This window comes from Pelodiscus sinensis, chromosome 3, assembly GCF_052426305.1.
Source record: "Pelodiscus sinensis isolate ZL-2025 chromosome 3, ASM5242630v1, whole genome shotgun sequence".
Taxonomy (NCBI): domain Eukaryota; kingdom Metazoa; phylum Chordata; order Testudines; family Trionychidae; genus Pelodiscus; species Pelodiscus sinensis.
In genome coordinates, this window is record NC_143054.1 from 141,884,077 (window position 1) to 141,911,339 (window position 27,263).

A 27,263-nucleotide genomic window follows, 5' to 3' on the forward strand; every position below is an offset into this window, starting at 1 on the left:
CTATTTTAGTACCTGACAGTTGAAGAAGCCATGCGAGATGTAAAAGGAATAGTGACAGCATGTATAATGGTGTACACATAAATTCTTGAATGGCAGAGGTAAATGAAGTTGCCAGTGGGTGGTGCATGGCATCTCTAATGAGGCAAATACAAACAGTATTAACATTGCCAGTGCCCGCTGCATGTATTCTATTTATACCACACCAGAGGGAGCGTTGGCAAAGTGTTGTAGAGAGAAAACCTTTTGTTACACCTAGAGTTGCTTCTGTCAAGGAAAGTGAAGAACGGGGGAGAGGGCGGGGGGGGGGGGGAATTGGATTGAATGACTGATCTATCTAATAAGCCACCCACCCACAGTTTAGCAACTGACTATGCCATAATAGAGCTACTATATATTGCATATTTGTGATTTCTTAAGGAAACATAATCAACTGAAACACAGGACTCAGACCTGTCAACTCATGGCTTTTCCCAGTAAGCTATTGTTTTTGTCTGTTTTTCCAGATCTACTGGGAAAATTGTTCAAGGCTAGCAACTTTTTTTCTGGTGCTGTGCTCCAGGCTTGGCACGAGGGGGCTTTATATGAATTCAGAGAGTGATTTGTGTATTAAGAAATAGCTCTGGCACAAAAATGTTTAAAATTACTCTTTGTTTCCCTGACTTCTCTCCCAGTTTAGATGATCCAAATCCAGGTCCCATCAGACTTGCCCGCAAGATGTAATTCTAAGAAAATACTCTTTTGTTTGTTTTTGAATGCCCACTTTTCTCAGATTTCTCATTCCAATTTGAAATTTGCTTAGGGTCCCTTAGAAGTGTTTTTGTGTTTCTTCAGGGGTTAGAAAACTGGGGGGGAGGGGGGAGGGGGGAACAATGAAAATGCAATTCTGAGAACCCTGACTTTCCAGCTTACACCCATCAGCTCTTCCAAGCACATCAATGCAGATTTTACTGAAAATGGCTTGACATTTATGTATTTTTCAGGGTTAATCAAGTGTTTAACTGAAGGGTATTAATAGCATGGGTCAAGATTTCCAAAAATGGAGGCCCAAAATTAGGCTTATAGAGTTAGTACTTACAGTGTATGTGTGAGCGGGAGGAGGGGGATTTTTGCCATCTGGCAAAAATAAATATTTAAAATTTGAGTCAGATCTCTGAGGGATGCAGTTCAAGCTCCGTGTTAGTGATGCTCCTGCTCCCAGATTATGATAGACACCCCCTTTTCACACGGCTTTAAATTAATATTTAAGCACCTAGATATGAGCTTGATTATGCCCCATTTGAAGTAAGTAGCAAATCTCCCATTGACTTCAATGGCACAAGCCTAAATCCTAAATGGCCGGGTTATTAAAAGTGCTCAGCAACTAGCAGCTGCCAAGTAAGTCACTGCTCAGCCATTTTGAAAACCAAGCCACTTCCTTAAGAGCCTAAATAAGGATTTAGGACTTTTATGTTCCCATTATTTAACAGCTTGTCTATTAATTTCTTCCTCCCATCCTTATGACTTCTCATCATGTGTGAAAGTATAAGAACCATATGGGAAATACGGCATGAACACGTATTTTGTTTCTTTTTTGGTGTATGGCCCTTCTAATAAACATTCTCAGCTCCATAGAAATGCTTATGACTGTTGCCTCACATTAATTGTAGTAGAACCTTCACAAGTGGTAGTTTTAGAAATGAGGATGATACATTATTCATAGTACATTTTAGCTTTATGGGGATATAACCAATTGGTGGACTGAAAATTATTTTGATAGATTACTGGGATGCACAGACCTTGTCAATTTCACCCATGCATAGGAATGTTCAAATTATGGGTTGTTTGATTCAAAACAACATTCATTCATAAAAAATTTCTTTTAAAAAGCCAGTTGGATTTTACAATGAATAAAAAAACCTGTGTGCAGCTCTCCCTCCCCACAGACCCAGCTGTCTGCTGCCAGTGGAGAGTGATGCAGGGGCCAGGACAAGAGGACAGCACTACATATAACAATCTGAACAAAACATTGTTGGAAAAAGTCCAGAATGTGGGACTTTTTAGCTTTATTTGAGAAATATCCTATCATTTTTCTGTAGGCCTGTCAGCCTCTTTGCTCCCTGAGGGGATTTTTGGCACATTTAAGGGAAAGTCCAGTCATCTGCAATTTGCTGCCTTGGAAGGGGTCTTTGTAATATTTAGAAATAAAGGAGGGAGTCTTTTGCAATGTTTGAATAACACTCCTGCCTTGTTACAGGACCCTGGACCCCCTTCAGGCCTCTTCCTCCACTGCAAATCCCACAGTGCATGCATGCAGCTCACTACTGCAGTTGCTGGAAGTTCGTCAGTCCTTTCTCAGACCAAGTCTGAGACTGAATCAGCAAGACTGAGCCCGCGTTGTTAAAAGCTGCGTGAGATGACTACACAAAAGTGAGTCCAAGATAAACCAACAAAGGAAAGAGTGCATCAAAAACCACCAAGGGAAATAAAGTGATTTTTTGGTATGTGTTTCCCTCAACCAGCAGGTGCCTCTATCGAGTCAATGCTTCTCTGTATCATCGCAGGCCTAGTGGCATAGAACTGGAAATAAACTGCCTTTTAATGAGAATATATCCTTCCCCATAATTTGCCAAGGTTGAATGTGCATTCTGCTGGATTGTCAGGAAGCAGATAGATAGATAGACAGATAGATCTGTCACCCATACACAGGAATTTCGAGTGTGTGTGTGTGCTTTTTTTGTAAATGTGAACTGCAAGTGTATGAATACATCTCCGATGGTCCCTAAAGTAAGCAGGGAAATCAGCCCCAGCCTTCCCCTGGCCGGCCGGAGCATGCCTACTTTGAGAATGATGGAGGGGTGCTTTCGCACCTTTCCTACCCCCAGGTGTACGGTTATCTATCTATCTATCTATCTATCTATCTATCTATCTATCTACCAACACATTGTTATAAGAAAAGAGAAGGGAGAAAAAACAGTATTCCCTAAAGGATGAAATATCCTGGGTGGCAGGAATGAAGGATCTTGGGTCAAGAATTGAGGGAGGCACTCCACATTTCATCGGCACTGACTTTTAACCCCCAGAAAGTGGACTGAGGTTTCTCAGACAGAATGGCCGATTTCACAGCCCGATTTCTCCCACCAGTGCCTCTGCCCAGGTCTTTTGGGATGACACCACATCACACAGGCCTGCCAGAAGTCAAACCTACACAGAAGCAGAGAATGCGCCCTTGCCTAGGTGCTAAGAGATCATAAGATGTTAAGGTCAGAGAGTCCCTTTGGAGATTAGCGTCCCCCCCATGCATTTTGCTTTGGAGCAAGGTGAATTCCAATTTTTTGAACACGGGCCCCCAGGGGCTGGCAAAAAGGGGGGAGACAATCGTGACTTGTGAGGCAGGAGGAGGAGAGAAAGTGGAAGAGGCTGGGGTGCTGGAGCGGCTCCCCGGTTCCTTGGCTGCAAGAGACCGGAGCAGCCCCACAGAACTCTGCGGAGGGCTTTCGGAAAGAGCTGGCTTTGCACATTGGAGGCCCCCCCTCCTCCCCGGATGAATTTTTCGGGCTTTGACGGAGAGGAGGGTGGAGCTGGGGGCGTGGCCTCGCAGCTCTTCTTCTCTGAAGCCCGAGCGGAGCATTTGCAGAGGGAGGGCTAGAGAGCAGGGAGAGAAAGCGCGCTGGGTTGTGGCGCTGCCTGACGTTTGCGAGCGGGCGACAGCGAAGTGCACCCCGACTCTCCGCCACGAGAGGCGAGCGAGCCAGGAGGGCGCGGGGCAGGCTAGGAGCAGCAGCAGCTCTCCCTGTGCGCTGGGATTTGCTATTGTTGTGATTATTTTTTCCCCATACATTAATTTATTCCCTCCCGCCCCCACTCTTGCCGGCTTGGATTTTCCCTCCACTCCCCGACCCGTTTGGATTTTGAAAGCGGTGGCCAGAAGGAAAAGGGACCCCTTCCGCCCGATCCCTGCCCGGGGCAGGAGAAGTCGGAGCGAGCCGAGCCAGGGATCCACAGCGGGGGTCAGCCAGCCCCCTCCCCTGAAAGGAAACTCCAGCCGCAGGAAGCCAACCCGAAGACTGGAAAATGCATTGAAACTTTCCGGCAAACTTTTTTTGTGTGCGCGCGCGCGTGGGTTTTTCTTACCGCCGCGGGGAAATCTGTTACAAATCGGTGCCGTCTGGAGCTTGGATTGGCCCGCCGGGGGTTGGATCGGAACCGGGCCGGACCGAGGAGGCTGAGCTTTGTGCAGGGAGCAGGAGAGAGGGAGAGAGAAAGAGAAAAGGCTGGGGCGGGGGGTCTGCTTCTTTGGCGCTTAGAGAGCCGGGCCCATGGAGGGGTGAAACCCGAGACTGAAGAGTTTCCCCGGGCCGCAAGCTTTGCAGAAATCGCCCAGGGGAGCGGCTCCAGGAGAGGGAGGACCAGGGCTCGGAGAAGTAGAGAGAAAGGGGAGACAGCAAAGCCTCAGCCAGCCACCCGCCTCCCCCGACCTGCTCCAGGAATCATGAACTTTCTGCTCACTTGGATCCACTGGGGGCTGGCGGCGCTGCTCTATCTCCACAACGCCAAGGTAAAGGGGGAGGGCGGAGAGGGGCTTGTGTGTGTGTGTGTGTGTGTAGGGGAGGGGAGGCATCACCCCCCCCCCCGCAACTCCCCCGCCCGGCGTGGTCTCCCCCTCCGCCTGCGGCTGCCGCCGGCCGTGCCTGGACGCTGGGAACTCAAAGATGCCCGCGGGCGGAGCCGGAGCGACCCCCTTCGCCTGCCCCCCGGTGCCCAGGGCTCGGTGCGTGCCATGCACATGCAGCTGTCGCTGTGTGCGTGCGCGCGGGCACGGCTGCCTGCAGAGCCGAGGCGCCGCTGCAGAAGTCCCCGCAGAGGGACACAGCGAAAGGGGCGTGAGCCGGCGGGAGCGCACCCGCGCCACTTGGAGAGGAACGGGCCCTGGGCACCCCGGTCCCGGGGGCGTGCGAGGGAGCCGGGAGTTGCTGGGATCTGAAGGAGTCGCGGGGTCCCGCTCGCTGCCCCGGTCCCTCTTGCTCCCGGGAACAGGTCGGGTCTGTTGCCTGCGGAGTTGAGGCGAAGTTGGGAGCAGCCTTTGAACGCCCAGGCGGACGCGATCCCGGTGCGAGTGCCCGTCGTCGAGCACCACGCTGGCTTCTTGCATCAGCTTCTGGGACTCAGCGCCCGGCCTGGGCCGTAAGCTGCGTCCTCTGCCGCCTGACATTGCCCGAGGCGGTTGTGCCCTGTTTGCCTTTAGGTAGCTCTCTGGGCATGTTCCCGACTGGCGCTGAGCGCAGCCTGCTGGAAAAGCAAATAGAGATCAAAGGGGACAAAATGGATTCTGTACTTCATCCAGGCTGGTTTGCAACATACATGCCGCCGCTGGGATTTCAAAACTCCCTTTTCCTTCTCCTCTCCCTGCTTTTGCCCTAGCCAGCTGCCCTTGGCATTCCGAAAGATCGGCCCCCTCCAGAAATACACCCCTTTGTGCAAACCTCTGCCTCCAAGTCAAGTGGCATATGTTGCCTGCCAAGAGTTATTAAACTGGATTGGTTATATTGAGCGGGGTGGTGTGTGCTTGCTTAGGTGGGCAACAATGGGAGGGATAAGAACAGGTTAGTTTTCAGCTGCCATTTGTCTTCAGGAATTTGGGGAGGCCAGCACCTCGGCCCGGCCCTCCAATGCGAAAATAAATGCCATTTAAACTAACCCGCTGTTCGCATTGTTTGTGGGGCTCTGACACTAAAGGTAACCTCTCAATTAGAAGCCATTTCAGTTCAGTAACTAAAGTCTGGCAGGCGTCAGGGGCTTTGTTGCTAGCGTGTTATATTCCCACTTTCGTAGTGACAGCAGCATATTAACCTATACTTGTGAGGAAACCAAGCTCCCGTCCTATTGGAGAGTGTCATGTGCTAAGTTATGGTGATATCACCGGCTTGTCCTTGGGTAGTCTCATGTGAAGGTGGTTTTAAAACCCCCAACACTTTGAAACCGGTAGATCACAGTACAAAAAGTCTCTCCTCAGAAGAGGATAATGACAAGGACCAAAATAGAGGGAAAAGGTGGGAACAGATAAAGAAGAATCACAGAGTGGCTGTGAAGAGGCATCCCTTCCTTCCAGAAGTGTTGTGAGAATGAAGACAGTGAGATACTCCACTAGTACAGAGATGGGGGCCAGATAAACGCTTAGACAGACAGACAGACCTCAAGGTTCCTGCAAGCCGATGTTAGTTCTATCCTTATTCATATGTTGGTCACCTAGGTACTCCAGCGATGGGAACATTAGAAATGCTGGACTAGACAGATCTCATGTGGGCAGCATGGCAATGACTGTGGGCATGGCATAAGCATGACTCTTTGTGTTGAGAGAAGAGATTTGTGCTTTGATGATAATATTTTATCTCCACTGTTTATCAAGCAGTGGTGCAGAATAAATGTATCTACCTAGCCAGGCATGCTGGGGAGAATTAAATAAAACCCTGGCCCAGGTTCAGGGGAAAAGCCAGGTACAGGTGATGAATGCTGCTTTAACAAATGTGGAGGAGAGGGCAGGTATTGCAGTGCCGCTTGAGGAAAGGCAGTGTTATAATTACTCATTGTTGAGGCTGTTCCTATTGTTATCGCTATTTGCTGGGACAGGGGAAATTGTGAGTTGGTGGCTTGGGATGGGTGATATTGTTGCAGGTGTCCTGTTCTACTGGACCCCCTCCCCCAGATGTTAGCCGGCCTTGGCCCTGCTGCCCTGTCCTCACTCTTCCCAGGGTCAGGTGAGGCTGATGGGTTTGGGAAGAGGGTAAATTGAGCTCTCCATGGCCCCTTTTCCCTAGAAAGCAGGGGAGCAGAGGCCAGACCCATCATTTTGCTGCTTGCTGGGTTTGATTCTAAACTGCAGCCTCCCAGGTGTGACCCCAGGGTGAGAATGTCCTGGGAGTGCGAGCTCTTCCCTTCCTGCCCTGGAATGTGGCAAGACTTGGGTACAGCCAGCTGTATTGCCATAGGGATCCGGCAGTGACCAGACACGGAGGGAGGGAGGGAAAGAAAGCTTGTGACTAGACTATTAATGATCTCACACCCACCAGGCTCCTGCGTTTGGTGTGTCTATGAGCCAAGCCACGCTGGAAATACCAGGAGAACTAACTTCCCTTCTACACTCCTGCAAAGCTGCTTCTCCCTCTTATTCTGAGACCAAACTAACAGTGTCTCGGGGCGGGGGGGGGGGGATTGCGTGCTGCCATCCCAGAGGATCTCTAATACTCGAACAAACCAAGATACTTTTGCCCCGTTCTGCTCTGTCTCAGAGGTGCCTATATTGTCCACTGGCAGTTTGCAGGATTATTGACCTCTCTCTGTATGTACAATGGGGAAAGGTTGCAGTAAAGCCCCCCCTCTCCCTTGAGTAAAAACCTCTGAGAAGAATTTCTTGCGCCTAAGACTGAAAGTGCCTTAACTCCCGTCCCAGAGTCCCTCCCAAAGTGGCTGGATTGTTTGTTCCACCCCCAAACAGTTACAAAGCTCTTTTAATGAGCCTGCAGAGATTAGGGGGAAGGGTTGGAAGAGAAGGGGGGGGGAAATGAGTGGATTAACCTTTTCTCTTCCTCAAGAGAGTAACTTGCTTCACATTAGAACTGGATCCCTCAGTAAGGCAGAGGGGACAGAGAAGATGCAGATACACACAGAGGCTGAGTGACTGTTTAGGCAGCGTTTGTCTGATTCCAGATCACAAATTCTCAACCACCTGCATATATAGCTCAGGGCATAAAAGAAGCCTCTACCCCCCAAAGGGGGAATTATGTGCCTCTAACTTGGGGACTGCATCCAGGCCACAGAAAAACGTGGAAAGCAATCATTATGGAAGTGATGAGTAATTCCAAAAGCCAGCACAGGAGAGAGAGCCTAGGCAGCATGACCTTCAGGCTCCCACCAAAGGGCATTGGGCCTTGTTGTCTCCCGAAGGGCTCTTCCGCTTGTGTTGTCCAGTTACCCCTTCTATGGAACAAAGCCCTCTAATGTGAGGCAAAGGCCCTTCCATCCAAGCAAAGCTGCCTCAGCAGACAGACTCTGTGGGTACCAGGGATAGGAAATGGAAAAGGAGTGAGAGAGATATGTTAGTGGAGCAGGGCCTCTAGGGAGACACTATTATTATTAATTCCAGAAGCCCTCCCAGATCCAAAGGCGATGGGGGTGTGTGTGTGTGTGTGTGTGTGTGCTGTGAAATCACCTTCTTTCCATGCCAGTGGGTAGTCACGAAGTGCTTCAGTTTAGGCAGGCACAGTGATCCAGTTTGACTTCCGAGACCACTGTACAACTTAACACTTGGGCAGCCTTTGTGAGCCGGCAGTTTGCACGCGCTCACGCACACTGACTGCCGTAAAATCGTGAGGCAGAGTTTGGTTACTTCCTCGAGTGGCACTGGCTGGGAGTCACTGGGCTCTGCAGAAGAATGAGGTACGGGCTGTGCTGCAGGTGAGGAGTGAAAATGTGCTGCTTGCACCTGTTTCTTAACACCTGCTGGCGATGTCGGGGGCACATGGCAGGGGAGGCCAGTGGTCCCAGAAAGCAAGTAGGCACTGCTGAGCTGTAAAGGGGTCTCGGAGCCAGTTCTCAGCAGCAAGCAATGGTCATGCCGTGCCTGACTCCAAGCCCTAACGTAACAATGGGCCTTGTCGGTTGAACGGACTGAGCTGGCTGGTGATTTCCTTCCTTCACTAGACCACAGCTGATGCTTTTCTGTCCCTTTTGGCCCTGGGTCTTCAGGCCCAGGCTGGTTCTGGAAGGTTGGCGCAGTCTCTGCCTCCTCCATTTTGTCTGTGTTTTGTTGCAGTGAACTTCGCCCTGCAGGCATGAAACTGTTCATGGGAGCCCACTTTTAAAACTGATCTTGCAGCCCTGTGAGGGGAGATTGCTTCTCCTTCCTTGTGGGTGGCTAGGCGGCTGAAGGCTGGATTTGCACATAATACCTAGGGCTAAGAGCTTATGGGCCCACCTTAGCTAGAGGGAACTGCACAATGGGAGAAGGGTTTCTTTTCCTGCTTTAGAAACTTTCTATTTCCTCCTTCCTCTTAAAGCTGAAGCTCCAAGGCAGTGCATGGGATAGCGTGGAAGTATATAGGCAGCTGGATCTATTTGGCAGGCTTGGGCTGGCTGGCTCCAGTCTTGTATCTGGCCATATGTGAGATCGTAGTGATTACCTTTTTAAAAAAGCCTAACGTGACTATATTGCATTTCTTTAGTGCCACTCCTCTCCTGGCACGTTAATACAGTTCCACTGAAATGCAGGTGTCTCCGGGGTTGAGAAAACCGTGCAGATAGCAGCATCGTGCACAAACACTTGGAGACCGGGCATTTTTGGTCAAGGACAGCAGAGTGAACTCTGCCTTATGGAAAACGCCATCAGAGCTACCATGCTCACACAAAGCAGACGAGTTGGGTTTTTAAGGTCTCACCTGAAATGTAAAACACTTCTCTACTAAAACCCATAATACTTTTTCGCCATCCCTCCCTCTGGCTGGGGGGCAGGTTCGTTAATTTCCTTAATGCCTGTAGCAGCGTCTCAGAAGTGTCTCTTGTCCCTACAAAAGCAGCAGGAGCTTTTCTTTTTTCTTTCTTTGCTGGGAAAGCGTGATAGAGGAGCTGAGTGGCCTAGTCTTGGTTCTGCAGCTTAGAGGCTCTGGCCCAGATCTGTGACTCCATTGTTCTGTGGGGCAGTGCCCTGCCTGCCAGAGGGTGTGGAAGGGAGCAGGGGTAGTTTGGGGCAGTTGCTGTGTGTGGCAGTGATGCAACAGTTAACTACTCTGACATAAAGCCAAATATCGCCACCCAACAATCGCCACCACTCAGCGGCAAACATGGTAAGAGCAGAGATGACCTTTCAAACCACGAGACTTTTCTCACCCTCCTTTCCTCCCCCCTCCTCCACCGCCACGTAATGCCAGCTCAAATGATTTACCTTTATAACAGAGACTAATTTAGGAGCGAGAGAGGAGGGAGGAAAAATAGGGCTGCTGTCCCTTTAAAAGCAGTACCCAATCTGTCTGCACTTGCTAGCCTGCTTTGCACCATAGGCCACTTTTCGAAATACCTTCCACTAACTTTCCTTGGAACATGAACGTGGGCAATCTCCTAGCTTATTTGTCATGTCAGCGTTAGAAGGTCACCAATGTTGTTTTTCTCCCCTCTCCCCCCTGCCCAGATTCCCGCTCTGTTTTTGACCTTAATCATTCAAAATGCCTTTGACCAGATAATTTCTGTGTGTTCTTGTTTAAAGCAATATTGTACTAAACCAGATCCCCATCCACTCCACTCCCAAGTGCCCACTTTTGCTCTGGCGCATACACTGGGGTGAATTGCCTTTCCCTGGATGCTGTGTCTCTGCCTACCCTCTCCCCTTTTAAGCCCAAGCCAAGGTGTTATTTTTATTTCATTTTCTTCTGCTCTGGAGGAAAGAGAAGACAAAGGTTTCTCTGTGCTTGTCTTGTAGTCACATGGGGTGGCGGGGGGGGGGGGGGGGGAGAACACTTCCACTCAAAGCCGGCAAAAGCCTTTACTAATAACTTTTCCCCACATGCAGTACTCCCCCCAGTAAGGTTGCAGCAGGGAAGTCAGACGTGCTCCTTTGGGGTGGCTTTATTTGCTATGGGGAGAAGAAGGGTGGGTTCTCAGCCCCATGAGAACGCTCCACACTGTTGCTTCCTGTGGCATTGTTACCTCAGCATTCTGGAGCTAGCGGGTGGAATCCTGGGAAGCGGCTCAGTTCTCTAACCGCCCCTGGGGACAGGGTAATGACTTTGTGTTTTGACTAATTTTCTATTATCTTTTCAGTTGTCGCAGGCCGCTCCGACCCTGGGGGATGTGGAGAGGAAACCCAATGAAGGTAAGCGGCTTGCCTTGTTCTTTTTTCAACAGTTACAGGGCTTACACGCCACTAGGAATTGCAGATGCTCTGGGAGGTGGGGAATTGGGGGGTAATTTGGGGGGAGACATTGAGCCAAGCTGCTGGGAAGATCCTTAGGACCAATACTGCCACCTTCTGGAAAGCAGGAGCAAAGCGTGCATACAGAGGTGGGGGGGACTAGGACTGGAAATGTGAGATGCCAGATTTAACCCTTTTGTGGCGTCATGTTCATTAGAACGGCTCTTTCATTTGGAAGAGCCTTTTTTTGCAATGGATGGGCCTGTCTGAAGAGCTGGCTTTTCCCTTCCTTCACGAGGTGCCTTTTGGGAGAGATAGAGGGTCACTGACTGTCTCAGTCCAATGGAACATATTGCGGATCCTGATGAACTCAGTGCCCGTTTTCCAGAATGCTGACAAAAAATGACCAAAAGCTGAGTGGCTATGAATAGCTCCCTAAAGACGTGCTGCGATGTCACAGGAAGGAGTTTGTCATCTTTGCTGTCCGTCTTCCTCTCCTTTTTCCCATTCGCTCTCTTTCCCATGATAAGATCTGATCATCAGACAAAGGACCAATCAGCACCTGGATCTCCCGGAGCCTGTAAGATAGCTCATCTTTAAAAAAGCAGAAGCAGCAGCCAGGGATAATTTTCCAGACTCACACCCTACCCCCCCTCTAGCCAGAAATCTTGGAAAGAGTAGCACTATATAGTGACAGACCTGAATCACATTCCCTTCTGCTTGGCTGGAGCTAGCAGGCCTGGAGCGTTTCTTAGTTGGTACCGTAGTCCAGTTGATTCAATTCAGTTTCATTCAGTTGCAGTCTCAGAGAACTCCAGCTGCTTTACTGGAGAGGAAATCAGGTGTTTGGATGGAGTTCTGAACAAAGCTGGGCAGAGACAAGATCTGTAGTAGGCACTGAGTTATCAAAGGGCGGGCCTTGCTAGCCCATTTCTGACTCGCACGAGCCTGTGTATTTGAATGGCTCGGCTGTCTTTCAGTAGTTCTTGATTCAGACTGGGGATTACAGCTGTGTAGAGTGAGGCACTCTTCTGTGCCACATCTCAGACAGGGATGCCATTCTTTTCCTCCTTCATGCTGCAGAACTCCACTGCCACTCTAGCAATGGTCATCACTGGCCCTAGCTCCTCTTTATCATCATCTTGAATGGCATGCCCTGGCAGGTTGTGACCCTCGGTGTTATTCCCACAGAAGGGCAGCAGGGGGCTCTAGCAATGCACCTTGGGACTGAACCCCTCCCTGCCACACTCCCGTTTCATTTTCAATAACTTTATTGGCATGACAAGCTGTAGAAGTGTTGCCAGAGATTTGCAGCAGGCTGGATTTGTTACAAGGTGTCCATTTTGCATTGTCATCCATTTCTGTTTGCTGGCAGACTGCCCTGTGAACAGTGAACGACTCATTGACTTCAGAGGGAGCAGGATTGAGCCCGCTGCGAGGCTCATTTTGGTACCCAATCCCTCTGCGACTGGTAGAAATAAGTAGCAGCAAATACCCTGGTCTGGGGCCCCTTTGTGCTCCCATCTGTCTTACTGGTGAGAGGTGTTGAACGGTGCCTGTTGCCCTGAAGTTATCTTACTTTCTACCCACTCCTGGTTCCACATCACTGGAAGGGTGATGGAAAGGGAAAAGAGATTAGTCTATTGATTGGAATGGGGGACTAGGAATTGGGACTCCTAATTTCTATTCCTAGTTGTGTGATGCTAATTATGTCTCTGATTAGCCCAGGGGACTAGAAATCAGAACACCTGGGTTACGTTCTTGGTTCTGTGTTTCTCTTGCTACAAGACCTTGAGAAGTCAGATCCCTCTTGCCTCCATTTCCCCTCTCTGAAATGGGGTGATAATACTCAGCAAGGGGAGTCATACAGCTTCATCCTTTGTAAAGGTCCTGGGATAAAAGGTCACTTTGTTTCTTTGGTCTCTTCGCTGACCCTAGTGCTTCAGCCAGGATTACATTTGGGGTGGACGTGATCCAATTTGGGGACTATTTGTAATTGTAGACCCGGCCCCCCTGCTGCTCAGATATCCTTCCACGTGGTTTTGTGGCACAAGCCGTTGTAGAGAAACCAGACAAACCCTCTTTGTTTGCTCCACGAGAAGATTTTTTTCTGGTCTAAATAAAGGAAACCACCACCCTTGTGGCTGCGCTTTTTATTTTTAAAAGAAGTGTGTGTGTGTGTGTGTGTGTGTGTGTGTGTGTACACTTCTGTGCCCATATATACACCAATCACAGACCCATTCTTTTCTGTTACACCCCTTTTTCTAGCATGGTTTCTCTCTACCACTCAGCTCCAAATTTGGGCTTGATCCTGCTAAGTGAGTGCCTTAAACTCAAATAAATCAGTGCATCTGGCAAGATCAGCTCCTTTGTGGGCAGGATGTTCTGATTTAGAATATAGCTGGTCTAATATAGATTCCCCTCCCCCCTCGTCAGAAGCTGACATAGGCTCCTGAAAAGAATCTTTCTTATTCAGATACAAAAACCAGCAGGTAAAGACTGCACCTTATGTGGATAATTTCTTATGGGGATGTTCTGAGTCTGGCACTACCCTGAGTCCCTAGTGCTGTGGTCCAGGCACTGCTGAATGTGTAAGGATTGGAGACTTTACAAATGAAACAAAAGACTCTGCAAAGAAAACTACACGTACAGTTTTGAAACCACAGTCACTGCTATGAATCCAGCTGCTTGGGCCTGTTCAGGCAAAGCCGTGTAATTGGAATCCATCATTGAATCTGGCCATAACCATGGAATCACCTTCCTTATGTTGCTAATAACCCCTTAGATAATTAAAAAATGATTTTTTTTAAAAGCCAAGTATGTTTTTTTCCACCATTTATGCTGTAGGGTTTCCCTTCTGACACTCTCCATTTGGAGAATGGAAGCAGGCTGGTCCGTTTCACTTTAGTTTCTAGGCAGGCTCAGTTTCTGCCTCTCATGACTATCCTAGTACATGTAGCAGTGTTTAGTTTGCATATGTTAACTGTTTCCCCCCTGCGTGGATCATCAGCATTTTTATCTCGGATTTATTTTTATTGCATCAGTTCCCAGATCCTGATTGCTGGGAGGGTGTGAATAAGCAGCAGCATGTCTCCATAGCTGCCTCTGGGCCTGCATAATTTCCCAGGTGCTAAATTGTTTAAATCCACTGTATATAGATAGTCTCTTTTTAAGGTTAAGGTCATCCTGAAGGGGAACAAGGAGGTGGCCCAAACAAAACGGATGAGAGGCAGCTTTACTGAGGAGAGGGGGAACGGAGGAGGAAGAATGCTAGCAACCAGTCCCTGCCTTGCAGGTCACATTTCCTTTCTCTGAGCCACTTTTCCTTTTAATAGTCACTTGTGCTCGCTGACACTTTCAATTCCCAAACAGATACTCCTCCCCCTGGCACCCGCTGCCAGCAGTACTGTGATCCTGTCAGCTCTGCATGACCTAGAATTAACTTTCAACAATTACCTGCGGGCCCTGAGCTCAGAGCTGCTGCTTTCATATTTTTGTGGCAAAGTAACCTTTATGCCAGTTTGTCACAGGTTCAGGGCACTCCAGAAATGCTTAGTGGAAACCATTTTTTCCATGATGCAAGCAGTTTGTGCTTATCACATGGGGTTATCGACCTCGCCATTACAGGACTGTGCATACACTGCGGGCGTATCATTCTAATGCAGAACAGCCACTGTCTCCTTCTGCTCTTTGAAACGTCCTCTCGAGAACGCATGTGGGACTGAAGGGTGCTGTGCATTTGCTGTCCGCAGACCAGGGCTTTCATCTGAACTCTCTTTAAACCTCTCCAACCCTCGACCAAGCAGTGGGATGACTCTTTGGCACCAGACACAGGAACACTGGGAAACACTTGTGAAATCAGAGAGGGCTGCAGCACCTGCTGTGTAGTCCACTTGAGTGCCTTGAGGGAAAAGGCAGATCTGCACCTCCCCTCTCCCCCACCTAATTCTGGTATGTGGCCAGTTATCACTCTGGATGCTGAGGAGTGGCTTTGATTCCTCCAGTCCACTGCTGACCCTGGATTTCCTGGGCTGAGAAACAGGCATCTGCCTGTGAGGTTCCAGGCAGTTAGAGACTGAGACTCTGGCAAATGTCATTCACAGACCGTGTAGTGCTCCAGAAGGTGGCATATTGGAAGGGATGCTTTGGATCTGACAGGTGGGAGGACAGGAAGGTGTAATGGCATGGAGGAGTGGGGAATGCACTTTTAATGATTGAAACCCATTCTCGTTCACCTCATGGGAGCTTCCTTTCCCAGAGATAGGCAGGGGTGGATCCAGCCCCTTCTGGGGGGACTTTTGGGGGTTACTCCCCACTTTAGATTCTAGCATTCCCAGTGTCCACTGGCGGAGAATTTGACATTTTGAATGGGGAAAAGATAAATCTTACCAATAAGACACCCCCACACCAGTGTTTTTTGGCTGAGCTAAGTCATTCAGTGGCAGCATGTCTGATGGAGTGTGTCGGATAATAGGAGTGGGGAGGCAGGTAGGGGAGGCATCGGGGCCAAGGTGAGTCGGATCATCCTAGACTGTTATCTTCACACTTCCATTCTCCCACTGCTACTCAGTGGCAGCAGCTGATTCAAGCAAGATTCTCCTCCTACCCCGTTAATAGGATATTTGGGGAGTTCATTTGTACTGGTGGGGGGGAGTGGCTCCTCAGTTTGGTGGGGATAATTATGAGGAAATCTATATCGTAGAGGCAGATCAGGGCTGCAGAGCCTCCAGTGAAGGGCAGAGGGACCAGTCATTTCAACTGCTTGCCTCATTCTGAGGGCAAAGGTCTGCATGTTCCCAGACTGAGCTGCTATTAATTCGTTCTCTCTCTCTCTCCTTCCCTCTCTCCTGCCTCATAGTTATCAAGTTCATGGATGTCTATGAGCGTAGCTTCTGCAGGACGATTGAGACCCTGGTGGACATTTTGCAGGAGTATCCTGATGAGGTGGAGTACATCTTCAAGCCGTCCTGCGTGCCCCTGCAAAGGTGTGCAGGCTGCTGTGGTGACGAGGGCCTAGAATGCGTCCCCGTGGAGGTGCACAACATCACCATGGAGGTGAGGGAATGGGGGTAGCAGAGGGGAGGGAGCCTCCTGCCTCCGCCATCCCGAGTCACTGCAACTTGGTCATTCTGAGCAGCCGAGGAGGCAAAGCCTAATCTGGGAGCAAGATCTCCTCAGAGAGAGCAGATGGGCCTCCTCTGGAGTCTTGGGGAGGGAAAAGGGAGTTGTTCAGTCTCATTGCTAGTCATACGCTCGTGTGAAGAGACATTGCTTTGGGGCTCTAGTCTCCCATGGCCGCACCAAGCGGCTTTAACAGGAGTTGCTGTTTAACAGGAGTTCCTATTTAAGATTAATGGGAAAATCCATTTTCTGGGTCAGTGGAGTTAACTGGCTAGCCAGAGACAGAGAAGCTGCACTATACAGGCAGCACTTCTAATTACTTCCTGGTGTTACCTTGGAGGCCTGGTAGGGAAACTTCCCAGCCCCTCTCTCTTGCTTTGGTACACGTACCAGGCAGCTCCTGCTGCAGTGCTAAGGTGGCTGAGTGTCCTGTAAAAGAAGAAGCCCTCTCTGAACTCTCTCCTCTTTATTGGCAGAGCTGAGGATTTGGGTCACTAGCTCCAGTGGCCCAGCAGGAGAGAGAAGGGCCCATATCAAGTAGAAAAGCCCCTTTGCCTTTATTGCTTTTGTTCTGAAACTGCTGAATTCAGTGCTCAGGGGAGTCAGAGGCCGGCAGCGGGGAGCAAAGGCCAGGCGTACTGAGAGGAGGCTCTCTGAGAAAGCCTTTCCCCCTGTAGACCAGCCCCTGCAGCTCCACGCTGGCTGGTTCCTGCCTCTCGCCCTCACAGCCATGCTGATGCTCTTGAGCTTGACCAGCACTGCCCCTGTTGCTCTAGTCCTGGATTCCCTGTACACAGTTCCTCCCTCCTCTCTTCCAGCCGTGGGCCCCTCAAGCAGAGACTGTAAATATTGTGGCTTTGTGGGGCAGACAGGAGACCGCATGGGACTGTGTTGACACCAAACACGCTCATTTTACTCATGACCTGAGCCAAATTTGAGTGTGTGTGTGTGTGTGTGTGTGTGTGTATGTGTGTGTGTGTGTGGAGAACCTTGCAGCATTATTTACAGGGCTCGACGATTGCGGTAAAAACTACTCGCCCTGCACCGCACATGTGCGAGACCCGCACTGCGCATGCACGGACCGCTGGTGAATAGGGGTGACTGGCTGAAATCTACTCACCATGGCCGAGTAGATAAGCGTATTTGTCAAGCCCTGATTATTTAGATTGCAGTAGCAATGCAGCCTCCCCTCAGAATCGGGAACCCAGGATGTTGGGTGCTGGAAATTAGAAACACTTTCTACCCCTCAGAGTGGACCTATCTACACATGCATTGGGGGCAGGTGCACATCAGCAGATTTCTGCCACAAGCACCAGTGCTGGCATCCCTGCTGGGTTCCAGGCGCTGATGCTAATGGGATAAAGGCCTTGGCTCTGAGACTTGGCTTAAGTAACTGCTGCAGCTGCACTGACCCCAGCTGAAGAGCTGGCGCTACAGGGGTGATGCTAGTGCTGTGCCCAGGGATCACAGCTTGGCAGCCTTGAATGGGTCCCATGCCTTGCTGCACAGTGGCTTTTGTTCTGCGTGAGCAGGCAGGGAGGAGAGGATGACTCAGGGGATCAGGAGTTTTCTCCCAGAGCCTTACACCTGGAAGGCCTCAGTTGCGATCCAGGATGGGCTAGGGGATCCAGAGTAGCCTGGGGAGCCTTTCAGCCTGGGCCTTGGTTGAAATCAGCCCCTTTCTTACCAATCTTAGAGGGGCCCAATCCTGAAAAAGCACGTGGCAGCACTAAGCAGTGTCACCGGGGGGAGACTCTATGGACGAAGCTTGCACAATTGCCCTCGCTTCCATCCCAGCATCCAGGGCTGTCGCACTGCCCTGTTCCCCAGCACCACTTCACATCTGCAAAGGGCCCCCCGGCAGTGCGCAGGTGCCTGGAAGCCCCTGTAGGACAGGAGTTGGGGTGCTGTCCTCAGAGGCACAGCGGGGGGCTGGGAATGTTCCTACTGCCTGTGCTTGGGCTGCTGGCCTTGGCAGAGTTGCTGCCCAGCCCCGACTGGCCGGTGATTTTGATTTTTCTCTGTGTCTTTCTTTGTAGATAATGAAAATTAAACCCCACCAGAGTCAGCACATAGTGCACACGAGCTTCTTACAACACAGTAAATGTGAATGCAGGTGAGGATGGAGCAGCGCTGGGGATCTGCAGGGTTCCAGCTGCTCTCAGAATGCACCTACTCTCGGGGAGCCGCCCTGTACTTTTTACTGGGATTGGGGCTAAGCAGCCCGGCGTGAGGCTGCAATTGGGTCCAGGCTGGCGTGCAGAAGGGCAGCTGGGCTGGGAATCAAAGAGTCCTTCACTGGTGATGTCATCTCCTTTCTCGATAGTGCTGGAGGAGCCGACGATAGACCCTGGTGGTTGCTCAGCCAGTTGAGATAGATGGGATCTGGGGCGCTTGGCAGTGTCCGTCCTGCCCAGGGCTCAGTGGTGGGGCTGCTGTCCTGGGGGAAGGAAAGGGATGGTGAAGGGGAGCACAGTACAGTAAGGGCCTGCCGTTGGCTCCTTTCTAATTGGGCATTTGCTCTCTCTCTCCCTGCAGACCAAAGAAAGATGTCAGAGCTAAACAAGAAAAGTAAGTGACAAGTCTTTCCCTCTGATTTCTTTTGGTGGTTGGCTGGCGATTTATTTCCTCCTCTTTGCTCATTTGACAGCAGGAGATGCTCAGATCTAGGCACTGTTTCTTTAATAAGCATGGGCTGCTGTTAAAGGGGCTATAAACCCTGAATCCATTCCAGGAGGGCACAGAAATCCAGTTCTGGTGGTTCTTCCATCTTATTCCAGGCTGTGGGAGTCTGCTCCCTGCCTGATCCCAGCATGCCATTGGCTCCCTAACACTTTACACAGAGTGTCAGAGAAATCCTGGAGTGGAGTGACAGGCCATTCGGGAATGGATTCTGATGGTGTTTCTGTGGTCCCTGGAAATCGCTGCTTTTCTTTATTTCCCATGGTTTTGGTGAGCGCTTGCTGGCTTCTTTCCCATCCGCTTGCCCAGAGGCTCTTTCAGCAGCCAGACTGTCCCTCTCAGCTTCGGTTCCTAGCAGGGCATCTCTCTGAACCAGTGCTGTGCTTGGCATCCAGAAGAGATTGCATTAGGGGCCTGGTGGAGACGAGGTGAACGTGACCCGGGGCTGGAGTGTTTGTTGATAGGCGGGAAAAGGAAAGGAGACACCTCACAGTGGTTTTTTTTGGAGGGGGGTCGTGGCGGAGGCTTTCATGAGAAGTGAAATCTCTGTCAGCGTGTGGATTTGCTGGGGAGACACAGAAGGGGTCAGGGTACAGCCTGTTCAAACACAGTCATGAAATGACACCACCACCGTCTACTCACAGCAACAAAAACAGAGACAGGGAGGAACAAATGATCCCACACTCACTTGTTCAGCACAAATCAAATCACGAAAGAGGAGAGCGCCACCCCTCTGGGGGCACGGGAGAGCTGAACTGCGCATGGCCGGGGTAGCGGCTCTGCCATGTGAACGCCCGGTGCCAGCGAGAGACTGGTTGGAGCTGGGCACGGGGAGATGAGGCAGAAAGAGAGAGAACGCCTTGCTGGTCGGCTGTGCAGCCAGAGTTGCTTCCCAGCCCTTCCTCCTTCCCTGGAATTTGGCTCACGGTTCTATCAGGCCGACTTCCCCCCGGCTTTGGCCGGAAGCGCCTTCTCTCTGGAATAGTGCGTGCAGCAGTGGCCCAGTTTGAGTGACGGGGCTTTGAAAGTGTGAGAGAGCTGTGGCTGTGAGTGCTGGGGCCGTGGGCGGGGGGGAGGGGTTGGGCGAAGCAGCCGGCTTTGTCCCGTCGGCGCAGCGTTCCCTCTCCGCTAACCAGCCCCACCTCCCCTCCACTTGGCCATTCCGGCCCGCTAGGGACAGTTTGGTGTGGGTCAGGCCGAAGTCCTTGTGCTTGATGCTTCCATTCCTACCCCCCTCACCACCCCAAGTTCATTTGTCCTCAATGTCTCTGTAGTTTGCAAGGCGTGATAATCTCCCTTCCCCCACCCCCATCCTCACCCCATGACTCCTTGTGTTCCTGGGACGCTCTCTTTGCCCACGGCTAGGAAAGAGTTTGGAAGGAAATTAACATTCAGTTGCTGGTGCCAGCAAACAGGCTTGAACAGGGCCCAAGTAAGGCCCTGCCAGTTACCCTCAGGGTCCTCCTCCCCTCCCAACCCTTCTCCACCCCCTCAAGGTGGACTGAGCCAGGGAAGGGAGGAAGGAGGCAGAGCTGAGGAGGAGGGCGGCTTTAGGACAAGGTCTCGCTTGCCTGACAAACACTGGGATTTTGCTGTCTCTGTGTCGCACGTCCCTTGCATTGGGGCTAGTGCAGCTAGAAGGGCAGAGCAGGCTGTCCCCCTGCTCCGCCATTGACAGCCGGACTGGTGCTGTCTCCTCCCAGACCCGCCTGCCAATCAGAGGCGGTTGATGGATTTGGAAGAAGAAAGTGTAAAATGAGTCAGCCCCTTGGCTCCGTCTGCGCCTCTCTCCAGCTGTGCCAGGGGAGAGGGGGAGGTTTGAAAATTGCTTGGCTGGCAAAGAGTGGTCTGTTTCCCCTCCCAGGTGTCAGAACTAGGTCAGGTCTCTTCATCCTGCAGGGGAGCAGGTAGGAAGCTGTCTGTGAGTAGGAGGCAGGGGAAGGGCCCTGGGGCTCCGGGCCATAGGCTGACAGTCAGGAGACAGCCCTGTCACAAGAGTGGGCAAGTGAATGACTCAGCTGTTGACTCCTCCTGCACCGCTACTCACCTGCCTGCAGGAATCGCTCCCTGGGCAGCTGCTCTGCAACCAAGGCAAAGAGGCTGGTTGCCTGAGGTGCCAAGCGCTGCAGGGGCCTCCCCCACAAGTGAGCAAGCCGCGAGGGCAGTGGGTGCAGGGCAAAGGGCCGAGGGAAGTCCAACCAAACGCTTTCGACTTGTTACCCCTTCCTAATGAGATGTACATGGTAAGGATTCAGCACAGGCCCCTTTGCCTCAGGGAAACCCGTGTGCCCTCCTGGCCCGTGTGTAACTGAGGATGGCTTCCGGGCCTGGCAGGTAGTCAGCCTGGCACGGCAGGACACCATGGTGGACGTCTCCGCAGCACTGACATTTCCTGGGGAATGCTGGCGGTGCATCTGGCATGCAGAGCGGCGCTGATGCTGCAGTTTTGCTGGGCACGTCTGGGTGGACGTGCTGTCGTTGCCCCTCCCAGAATTTGGGCCAAACTTGCTCCTTTTCCCCATGCCCACAAAGCCTTCCTCTCCCTTTTGGTTTTCTTCTGTTTTCTCTCTCTTTCCCTCCCCCCCTCTCTCTCTCTTTCTTTTTTTCTGTGTTTTTTTTTTTTTTTTTTTGGTTTTTCTTCCAGAAAATCAAAGCGAGGAAAGGGGAAGGGGCAAAAGAGAAAGCGCAAGAAAAGCCGGTACAAACCGCTCAGCTTGTACGTTTGTGCGTTGTGCTCGTAGAGTCTGTCCCAACCCCATCAGCCCGCTTGCCGCACTCTCAGAATCTCCCCCTTCTCCTCCCAATCACTGGTTGGCTCCTCTCCCTGCAGGGCAGCATTGGTGGTGGCAAAGCTCTGGCACTGGGCAGCGCAGCTGAGGGCAGGTGGCTTTTGCTTGCTGGGCACCTCCTTTCTTTGACGAATAGCTGTGGTCATTTCCGAGGGCACAGGAATGCAGCAGCCGGGCGGGCTCTTTGCACTGTAATCGCTCCTTATAATGCAATCTCCCCCTCCCTCCCCCTTCCTATTTTGGCCTCTGTCCTCCGCCAGTCCCTGCTGCAAGGCGGGTGATAGGAGACTGGCCTGGGCTGTGCATGCGTGTATGCATGCGTGCGTGTGTCTGGTGGTGAAAAGAAGCATAAAGGAGTAGCGGAAGGTGGGGTGACTTAGGGGGGTGCTCTCTGTCTCCTTAGGGTGGCTTCTCTCTCTCTCTTACTCTCACTCTGATTCACACAATTCTACAGTTGTAAATTCACACCCTTTCTCCTGATAGTCTCTCAGGTGGCAGGTCTGGAGCAGGAAGGGGGTTTAAAGGATGAATTCAAGCCCCAGTCCCCAAAGACGGACAAGACCAAACTCGACTGTCGCCACAAGGGGCAGGGACCTTATCTCCTCTTCTGGCACAGTTGAGCCCAGCCTGCTTCTCCGGCAGCAGAGAGATCGCTGGGGGGTTAGCTTACTAGCTGCTCGCCTCTTCCTTGCTTGGATGATCCATTTCAGGGGCGTGTTGCTAAGACATCCAGAGTCAGGGTGGTTCTGTGACCTCCCTGTCCCCCCGGCAGATTGGACCCAAAGTGGGATTGGTGAATACCGTGCTGAGAGCCTGTTTTCTGTCTCTTTACGCTAACGCAAGTGGATGTTGTGCCGCCTAGGTTCTGGGCCTATCGGAGCGTTGCTGCGTGCGCGTGCAGCCGTCTGCCAGCAAAGCTTCAGCGGGCCCGTGTGGGAGCTGCTGGGAGGGGGCACGGGATTGCTTGGATGTGTAGTGTGTTGCATGTGTATTTTCCTCCTGCTGAAGCGCTGTAGCTTAGACTTCTTTCCTTTTGCCTTTTTGCAGTCACTGTGAGCCTTGCTCAGAGAGGAGAAAGCAGTTGTTTGTACAAGATCCCCAGACCTGTAAATGTTCCTGCAAATTCACAGACTCACGTTGCAAGTCGAGGCAGCTTGAGTTAAACGAGCGCACTTGCAGGTTTGTGTCCTGAAGGATGAAAGAGAAACACCCAAAGAGAGAGAGAGAGAGAAAGAGAGAGAGAGGGAGGGAGCTTGCTTCCTGCTGGCTTCTGGCACCAGTCCTCTGTGATCGCTCCTTTCCTCTGTGCTAAGGGGCTGGGCTCAGAGGCACACCTTGCAATGGGAAAGGGGCAGTGTTTGCCTTGGTCTGCTGTAAGCTTCTCATGTGCTGGCAGGGATTGGATGGGATGCTTCCGCAGGCAGGGGGTGTAGGTCCACCCTTGTGGATTTTGAGTTGCTGTGTTAAGCAGGGAAGGAGCTGCTAACCCCATATACCTCCCAGCATACATACTGCCCATTGGTTGGGGTAGGGAAGGCACACGGCTCCTCTATCTCACGTTGATTAGATGCCCCCTTTTGCATAAGCACTGTATCCCTGTGCACATTTGGAGGGTGACTCCTTCAGACCACTCTGGGGAGAGTGGAAACAGTTCCGGAAATTCTCCCTTCCTCCAAGCCCTCCCACACATACCCCTCGAGCCAGCCTTTCTCCTACTCCTAAACACCAGAGGGGGGCCTCCCAGCCTGTGTGGTGCACACAGCTCCCTATCTGCCCTAACACTGATGTGAGAGCACGTGAGGCTGTGCCCTGGGACATGGCGCGAGTGTGTCTGCCCACAGCATATGCAAGGCAGGGCCAATGTTTCTGGCAGCTTGTGTGTGGGCCCAGTGTGGTCTGTGCCTACCTGTGTGGTCTCATCAGCCCAGTGAGAGGTTCTCTCTCAGTCACAGCTCTAGCTGAAGACAGACCTGCATAGAAACTGGGAGCCAGACCCTCAGCGGGCACAATTCGGTGGAGCTCTGCTGGTTGACACCAGTTGAGGATCCTGCTGGTGTGTGGGAAAGGAACCACTAGGGCCCCTCGGTCCAGCCTCTGGCAATAAACTCAAGCCTCACTTTGCAAAGATCCGGTTCCCAGCACAGGGTGTCGGGCGGTTTTTATTGGGGCGCAGAGGGCAAGCAGCTATGAAAATGAAGGCCCTGTGTGGCCAGGGCTTGGAAGATGAAGCAGCTCATTCTCAGCCTGTTGGTAGTTTTATGGTTGATCAGCGTCCGTGAATCACGGCCACTCCTGGGAGTGAGGTGCTCACCCCCAAAAGCATTGTGCCAAACCTTGGGAAGCCCAGACTTCGGGTGCTTCCGGCTTGTGAATGCAGAGGAATTGGGGGGGGGGGGGAGGTCCTGTAACCTGAGTGGGAGAGTGACCGGTGCTGTGGGCAGAGCAGAGCCAGCCCATCTTGAATTACACAGAGTGAGACCATGAGCTCCCTGCCCTTGACCTTTATCTCCCATCACCTCCCTTCCCCCGCCCAGAAGCAGATGGAAATCATCCCTCCTGAATTTAAGGGTGGGAAATATTCCCAAGTGGAACAAAAAGCCCTTCCTGGCTTGAGGGATTATCAGTTTTTCTTGCCAGTCCCTCCCTGCGGTGGGGAGAGTGGCATGATTAGAGGTTTCCAGAGCTAGTGCGTTGGCCGGGAGCGCAGGATGGAGTCACGGAGTGGAGGATTTAGCTGTTTCCAGATTTAAAGCTGGTTAAGCTCAAGTTCCTCCCTCTCTCCCTGCTGGAGTTTCTGAAGTTGAGCCGTACGCGGCAGGGCAAGCTCTCGTTTCTCCCGTTGCTTTCGCAAGCGGCGGCCGCTGTTCTCTGGCACTAACCCCTGCTCGCAGCAGCTCGTGGAATGAGGCACTTTCCTTTCTTCTTCCTGTCTGCATGAGACTGTCTTGGCTGCACCATTTCCAGTGGGAGTCACAGGCAACGAGTGTGTGGGGGGGTTGTCTCTGCATGGGTGGGTCAGTCCCTCTGCACAAGTTGGTGTATGATTTCCTGAGTGCTCAGATGGGAAGCAGAGTGGATTTGAGAGAGAAGGAACTTTTTGGTGGTAATTTTGCCTCTAACTCGCCCTCCAACCTAAGTGAATCCAGAGGAGCCTGATATGTCTGGGATGATATTCTCAGTGATTTCCCCTATCTTCTAGTCTATAAAAAATCACTATTGGGGTCTCTGTGGTGCCTTCAGCTTGTCTCCACAGAGCATGCTCAAAAACTTGTCAGCTCCCTCCCTGCCTGCCCCTGTTCTCTCCTTCCCCCCACAAATGTAATCTCTTTTCTCTCTTGCCTCCCTCTCCTCCCCAGCAGATGTGAAAAGCCAAGACGGTGAGCAGTGGAGAAGAATGGGGGACAGCCCTGTTTCTGGAGCCGGATTTCTCGCCTGGATGGAAAAAGAAAGAAAGAAAGAAAACACAAAAACTCTAATCCAAATGAACCCTCTAATGAAGGATCGGTAGAGCACAGCACTTTCAGTATGGACGATGGACTCTGGAAGGAACATTCCCCGAGGCACCTGCCGCACAGGATGTTTTATTTTATTGTTTTTTTTCTTTTCATGCTGCTAAATAAGAGAGCCAGGAAGACTATAAGGGTGTGTTTTATGGGATTCCCATACATACATATACATAGGTATAAATATATATGTACATACATATATATGTATGTATGTATATATATATATATATATATATATATATTTTAACCACATATATGTGTGTGTTCGCAAGTGTGTCTGTGTACACATGCTGAATTTTTTTAACATTGCTAATGTTATTGGTGTCTTCACTGGATATATTCAACTGCTGTGGACACAAGCGGGCTACTTGGGGCATAAGAAACAAGCTGAGACTGGACTGTAGCAGAAGCGCTGGGGATAGCCTTCTTAACTCTTGACTGACTTGTGCGGCTTCCATTCTTTCTCTGTTGGGTGGGCCGTTCCACGAACCAGCTTCTCCTCCCTAGCAAGGGGAGGAGAGGAACCAGAGAAGATGGGTAGGAGATTCCAAAAAGCGGTGCCTTGGGGCGTTATGTGTCAAAGGTCAAGGAAAGAGATGGGGCACTGACCCTGCTGCATGATTGAGGATTCCTTCTCTCCTCCTTTCCTCCAATCTTCACCCTTACTCTCTCACGACCTGCCTTGCTGGGGGATGTCAGTGTACGTTTTGCGTTGACTTGACTTGTTGTAGAAACTCTACCAAGAGTACAGCCTGGCCTTAAGGATGGTGGGCAGCTGAGGCACGAACCGTTCCCTGTGAGGAAGTATCACAGTACAAGAATCTATCTTTCTCGCCCTGGTGGCTGTATAACAACAGGAGACTCACAGGGCCCTGAAGCAAGAATGGGGGCTGGTGCAAAGCTGGGCAGCCATTTCACACTGCTCGGTTCTTGCACAAGTGCCGCCACTGACAAGCATCCAAGATGCTGGTGGAACACTTCTGCAAAGGGATATTAATCAAGAGTATATACACAGTAGGGGTGTGTCTGTGTGTGTCTGTATATCTAATTATCTGTACTTATTTTATATATACAGCCAAGATACTCAAAATTACTTAGCGATTTGGGGTGCTTTCTGAGGCCTGATTTTTCACCTGTTCCCAAAATATCAGGCTTAAGGAGCATCAAATTGGGTATCCATCACGTCAAATCACTGCTTTTTTGAAAATCTTGGCCATCTCTCTCCTGAGCTGTAATAGGCGCCAGTATACACACACACCCACACACCAATGAGTGCTTGTATGTCTGCGTGGAAATATATTACCAGCTCTGTGATTAAAAAACAGTAATCAAAAGGATACTTGGTTTGTGTCAGAATGCTGCCAGCCACCACCTTCAACTGAACTTCCAACGCTTAATAATGTGCCAAATGCAAGCGTCCCAAAAGACAAGCCAGTCTAAAACCAGACTCACCACAAGTGACTACTAACCACTAGGAATTCCCCAGCCAACTGATGGCTTTCAGGAGGAGGAAAACACGCGGGTACGTGCCTGCATCCATCATGTTTATACTCACGCTGCATCATGCTCAAGACAGAGCCTTCGGAGGCGGGAAGAGAAAGTGTTTTATATACTTATTTAATATCCCTTTTTAAATTAGAAATTAAACAAATAATTTAATTAAGAGTAGGGATTTTTCAGTATTCCTTGTTAATATTTAATTTCAACTATTTATAAACCATACCTCCTTTTTTTAACTGATTTATGTATAAGTTTAACCCTTCTATGCCCCAACCCATCTCTCCCCAATTGTTGGCAGACTCAGTAGCATGTTATAAGTAGTAATTTAATTGAGTTTCTCTTAACACCCACCCCTACACATTCCTATTGAGACAAGGGTTAGATATACATCTACATACTATATATATATTTGGCTATATGTGTGTGTGTGTGTATATATATATATATATATATGTCTATGTATATGTGTGATTCGGATTAAATAGACACTACGATTTTTTTATATATGTAAAAACAAAAAACAGGAACAATAGAAAATTCTACATCCTGAATTTCTCCTTTTTAATTTTAATATTTGTTATCATTTTATTTATTGGTGCTACTGTTTATCTGTAATAATTGCGGGGGAAAGATATTAACAAATACATATTGTGTCTAGTGAATTTTTTCAAGATATTCCTTAGTACATATTTATTTTTTAAACAAACAAACACAAAAGTACAGATATATCTTAAAAAAACAACTACAATGATGACAAACAAACTTTTTTTGTATTAAAGAATTTAATTCTGA

At 50.4% G+C, this 27,263-nt stretch overlaps 1 protein-coding gene across 6 annotated transcripts; it reads left to right on the forward strand.

Moving 5' to 3' along the window:
- Positions 1-3,821: 3,821 nt before the first annotated feature.
- Positions 3,822-27,263, forward strand: VEGFA (vascular endothelial growth factor A). Of its 6 annotated transcripts, none has more exons than XM_006131331.5 (8): positions 3,822-4,534; positions 10,783-10,834; positions 15,732-15,928; positions 18,034-18,110; positions 18,533-18,565; positions 21,321-21,392; positions 22,513-22,644; positions 24,825-27,263. In XM_006131331.5, exons 1-8 carry the CDS (start codon positions 4,469-4,471, stop codon positions 24,844-24,846), a joined length of 651 nt encoding a protein of 216 aa, XP_006131393.1. In that variant the 5' UTR covers positions 3,822-4,468; the 3' UTR covers positions 24,847-27,263. The 6 variants fall into 6 exon arrangements, with proteins under 6 accessions (XP_006131393.1, XP_006131394.1, XP_025044564.1 ...); XM_006131332.5 differs by having other exon boundaries at positions 21,321-21,374; XM_089777397.1 differs by lacking the exon at positions 3,822-4,534 and adding an exon at positions 7,508-10,113.

What these genes read in the sequence shown, in the direction of transcription:
- VEGFA (XM_006131331.5), top strand. Translation starts at nt 4,469, where the DNA reads ATGAACTTTCTGCTCACTTGGATCCACTGGGGGCTGGCGGCGCTGCTC. An exon ending in CACAGTAAATGTGAATGCAG is followed by an intron (nt 18,111 to 18,532) that starts GTGAGGATGGAG and finishes CTCTCCCTGCAG; the next exon opens with ACCAAAGAAAGATGTCAGAG. An exon ending in CGGTACAAACCGCTCAGCTT is followed by an intron (nt 21,393 to 22,512) that starts GTACGTTTGTGC and finishes GCCTTTTTGCAG; the next exon opens with TCACTGTGAGCCTTGCTCAG.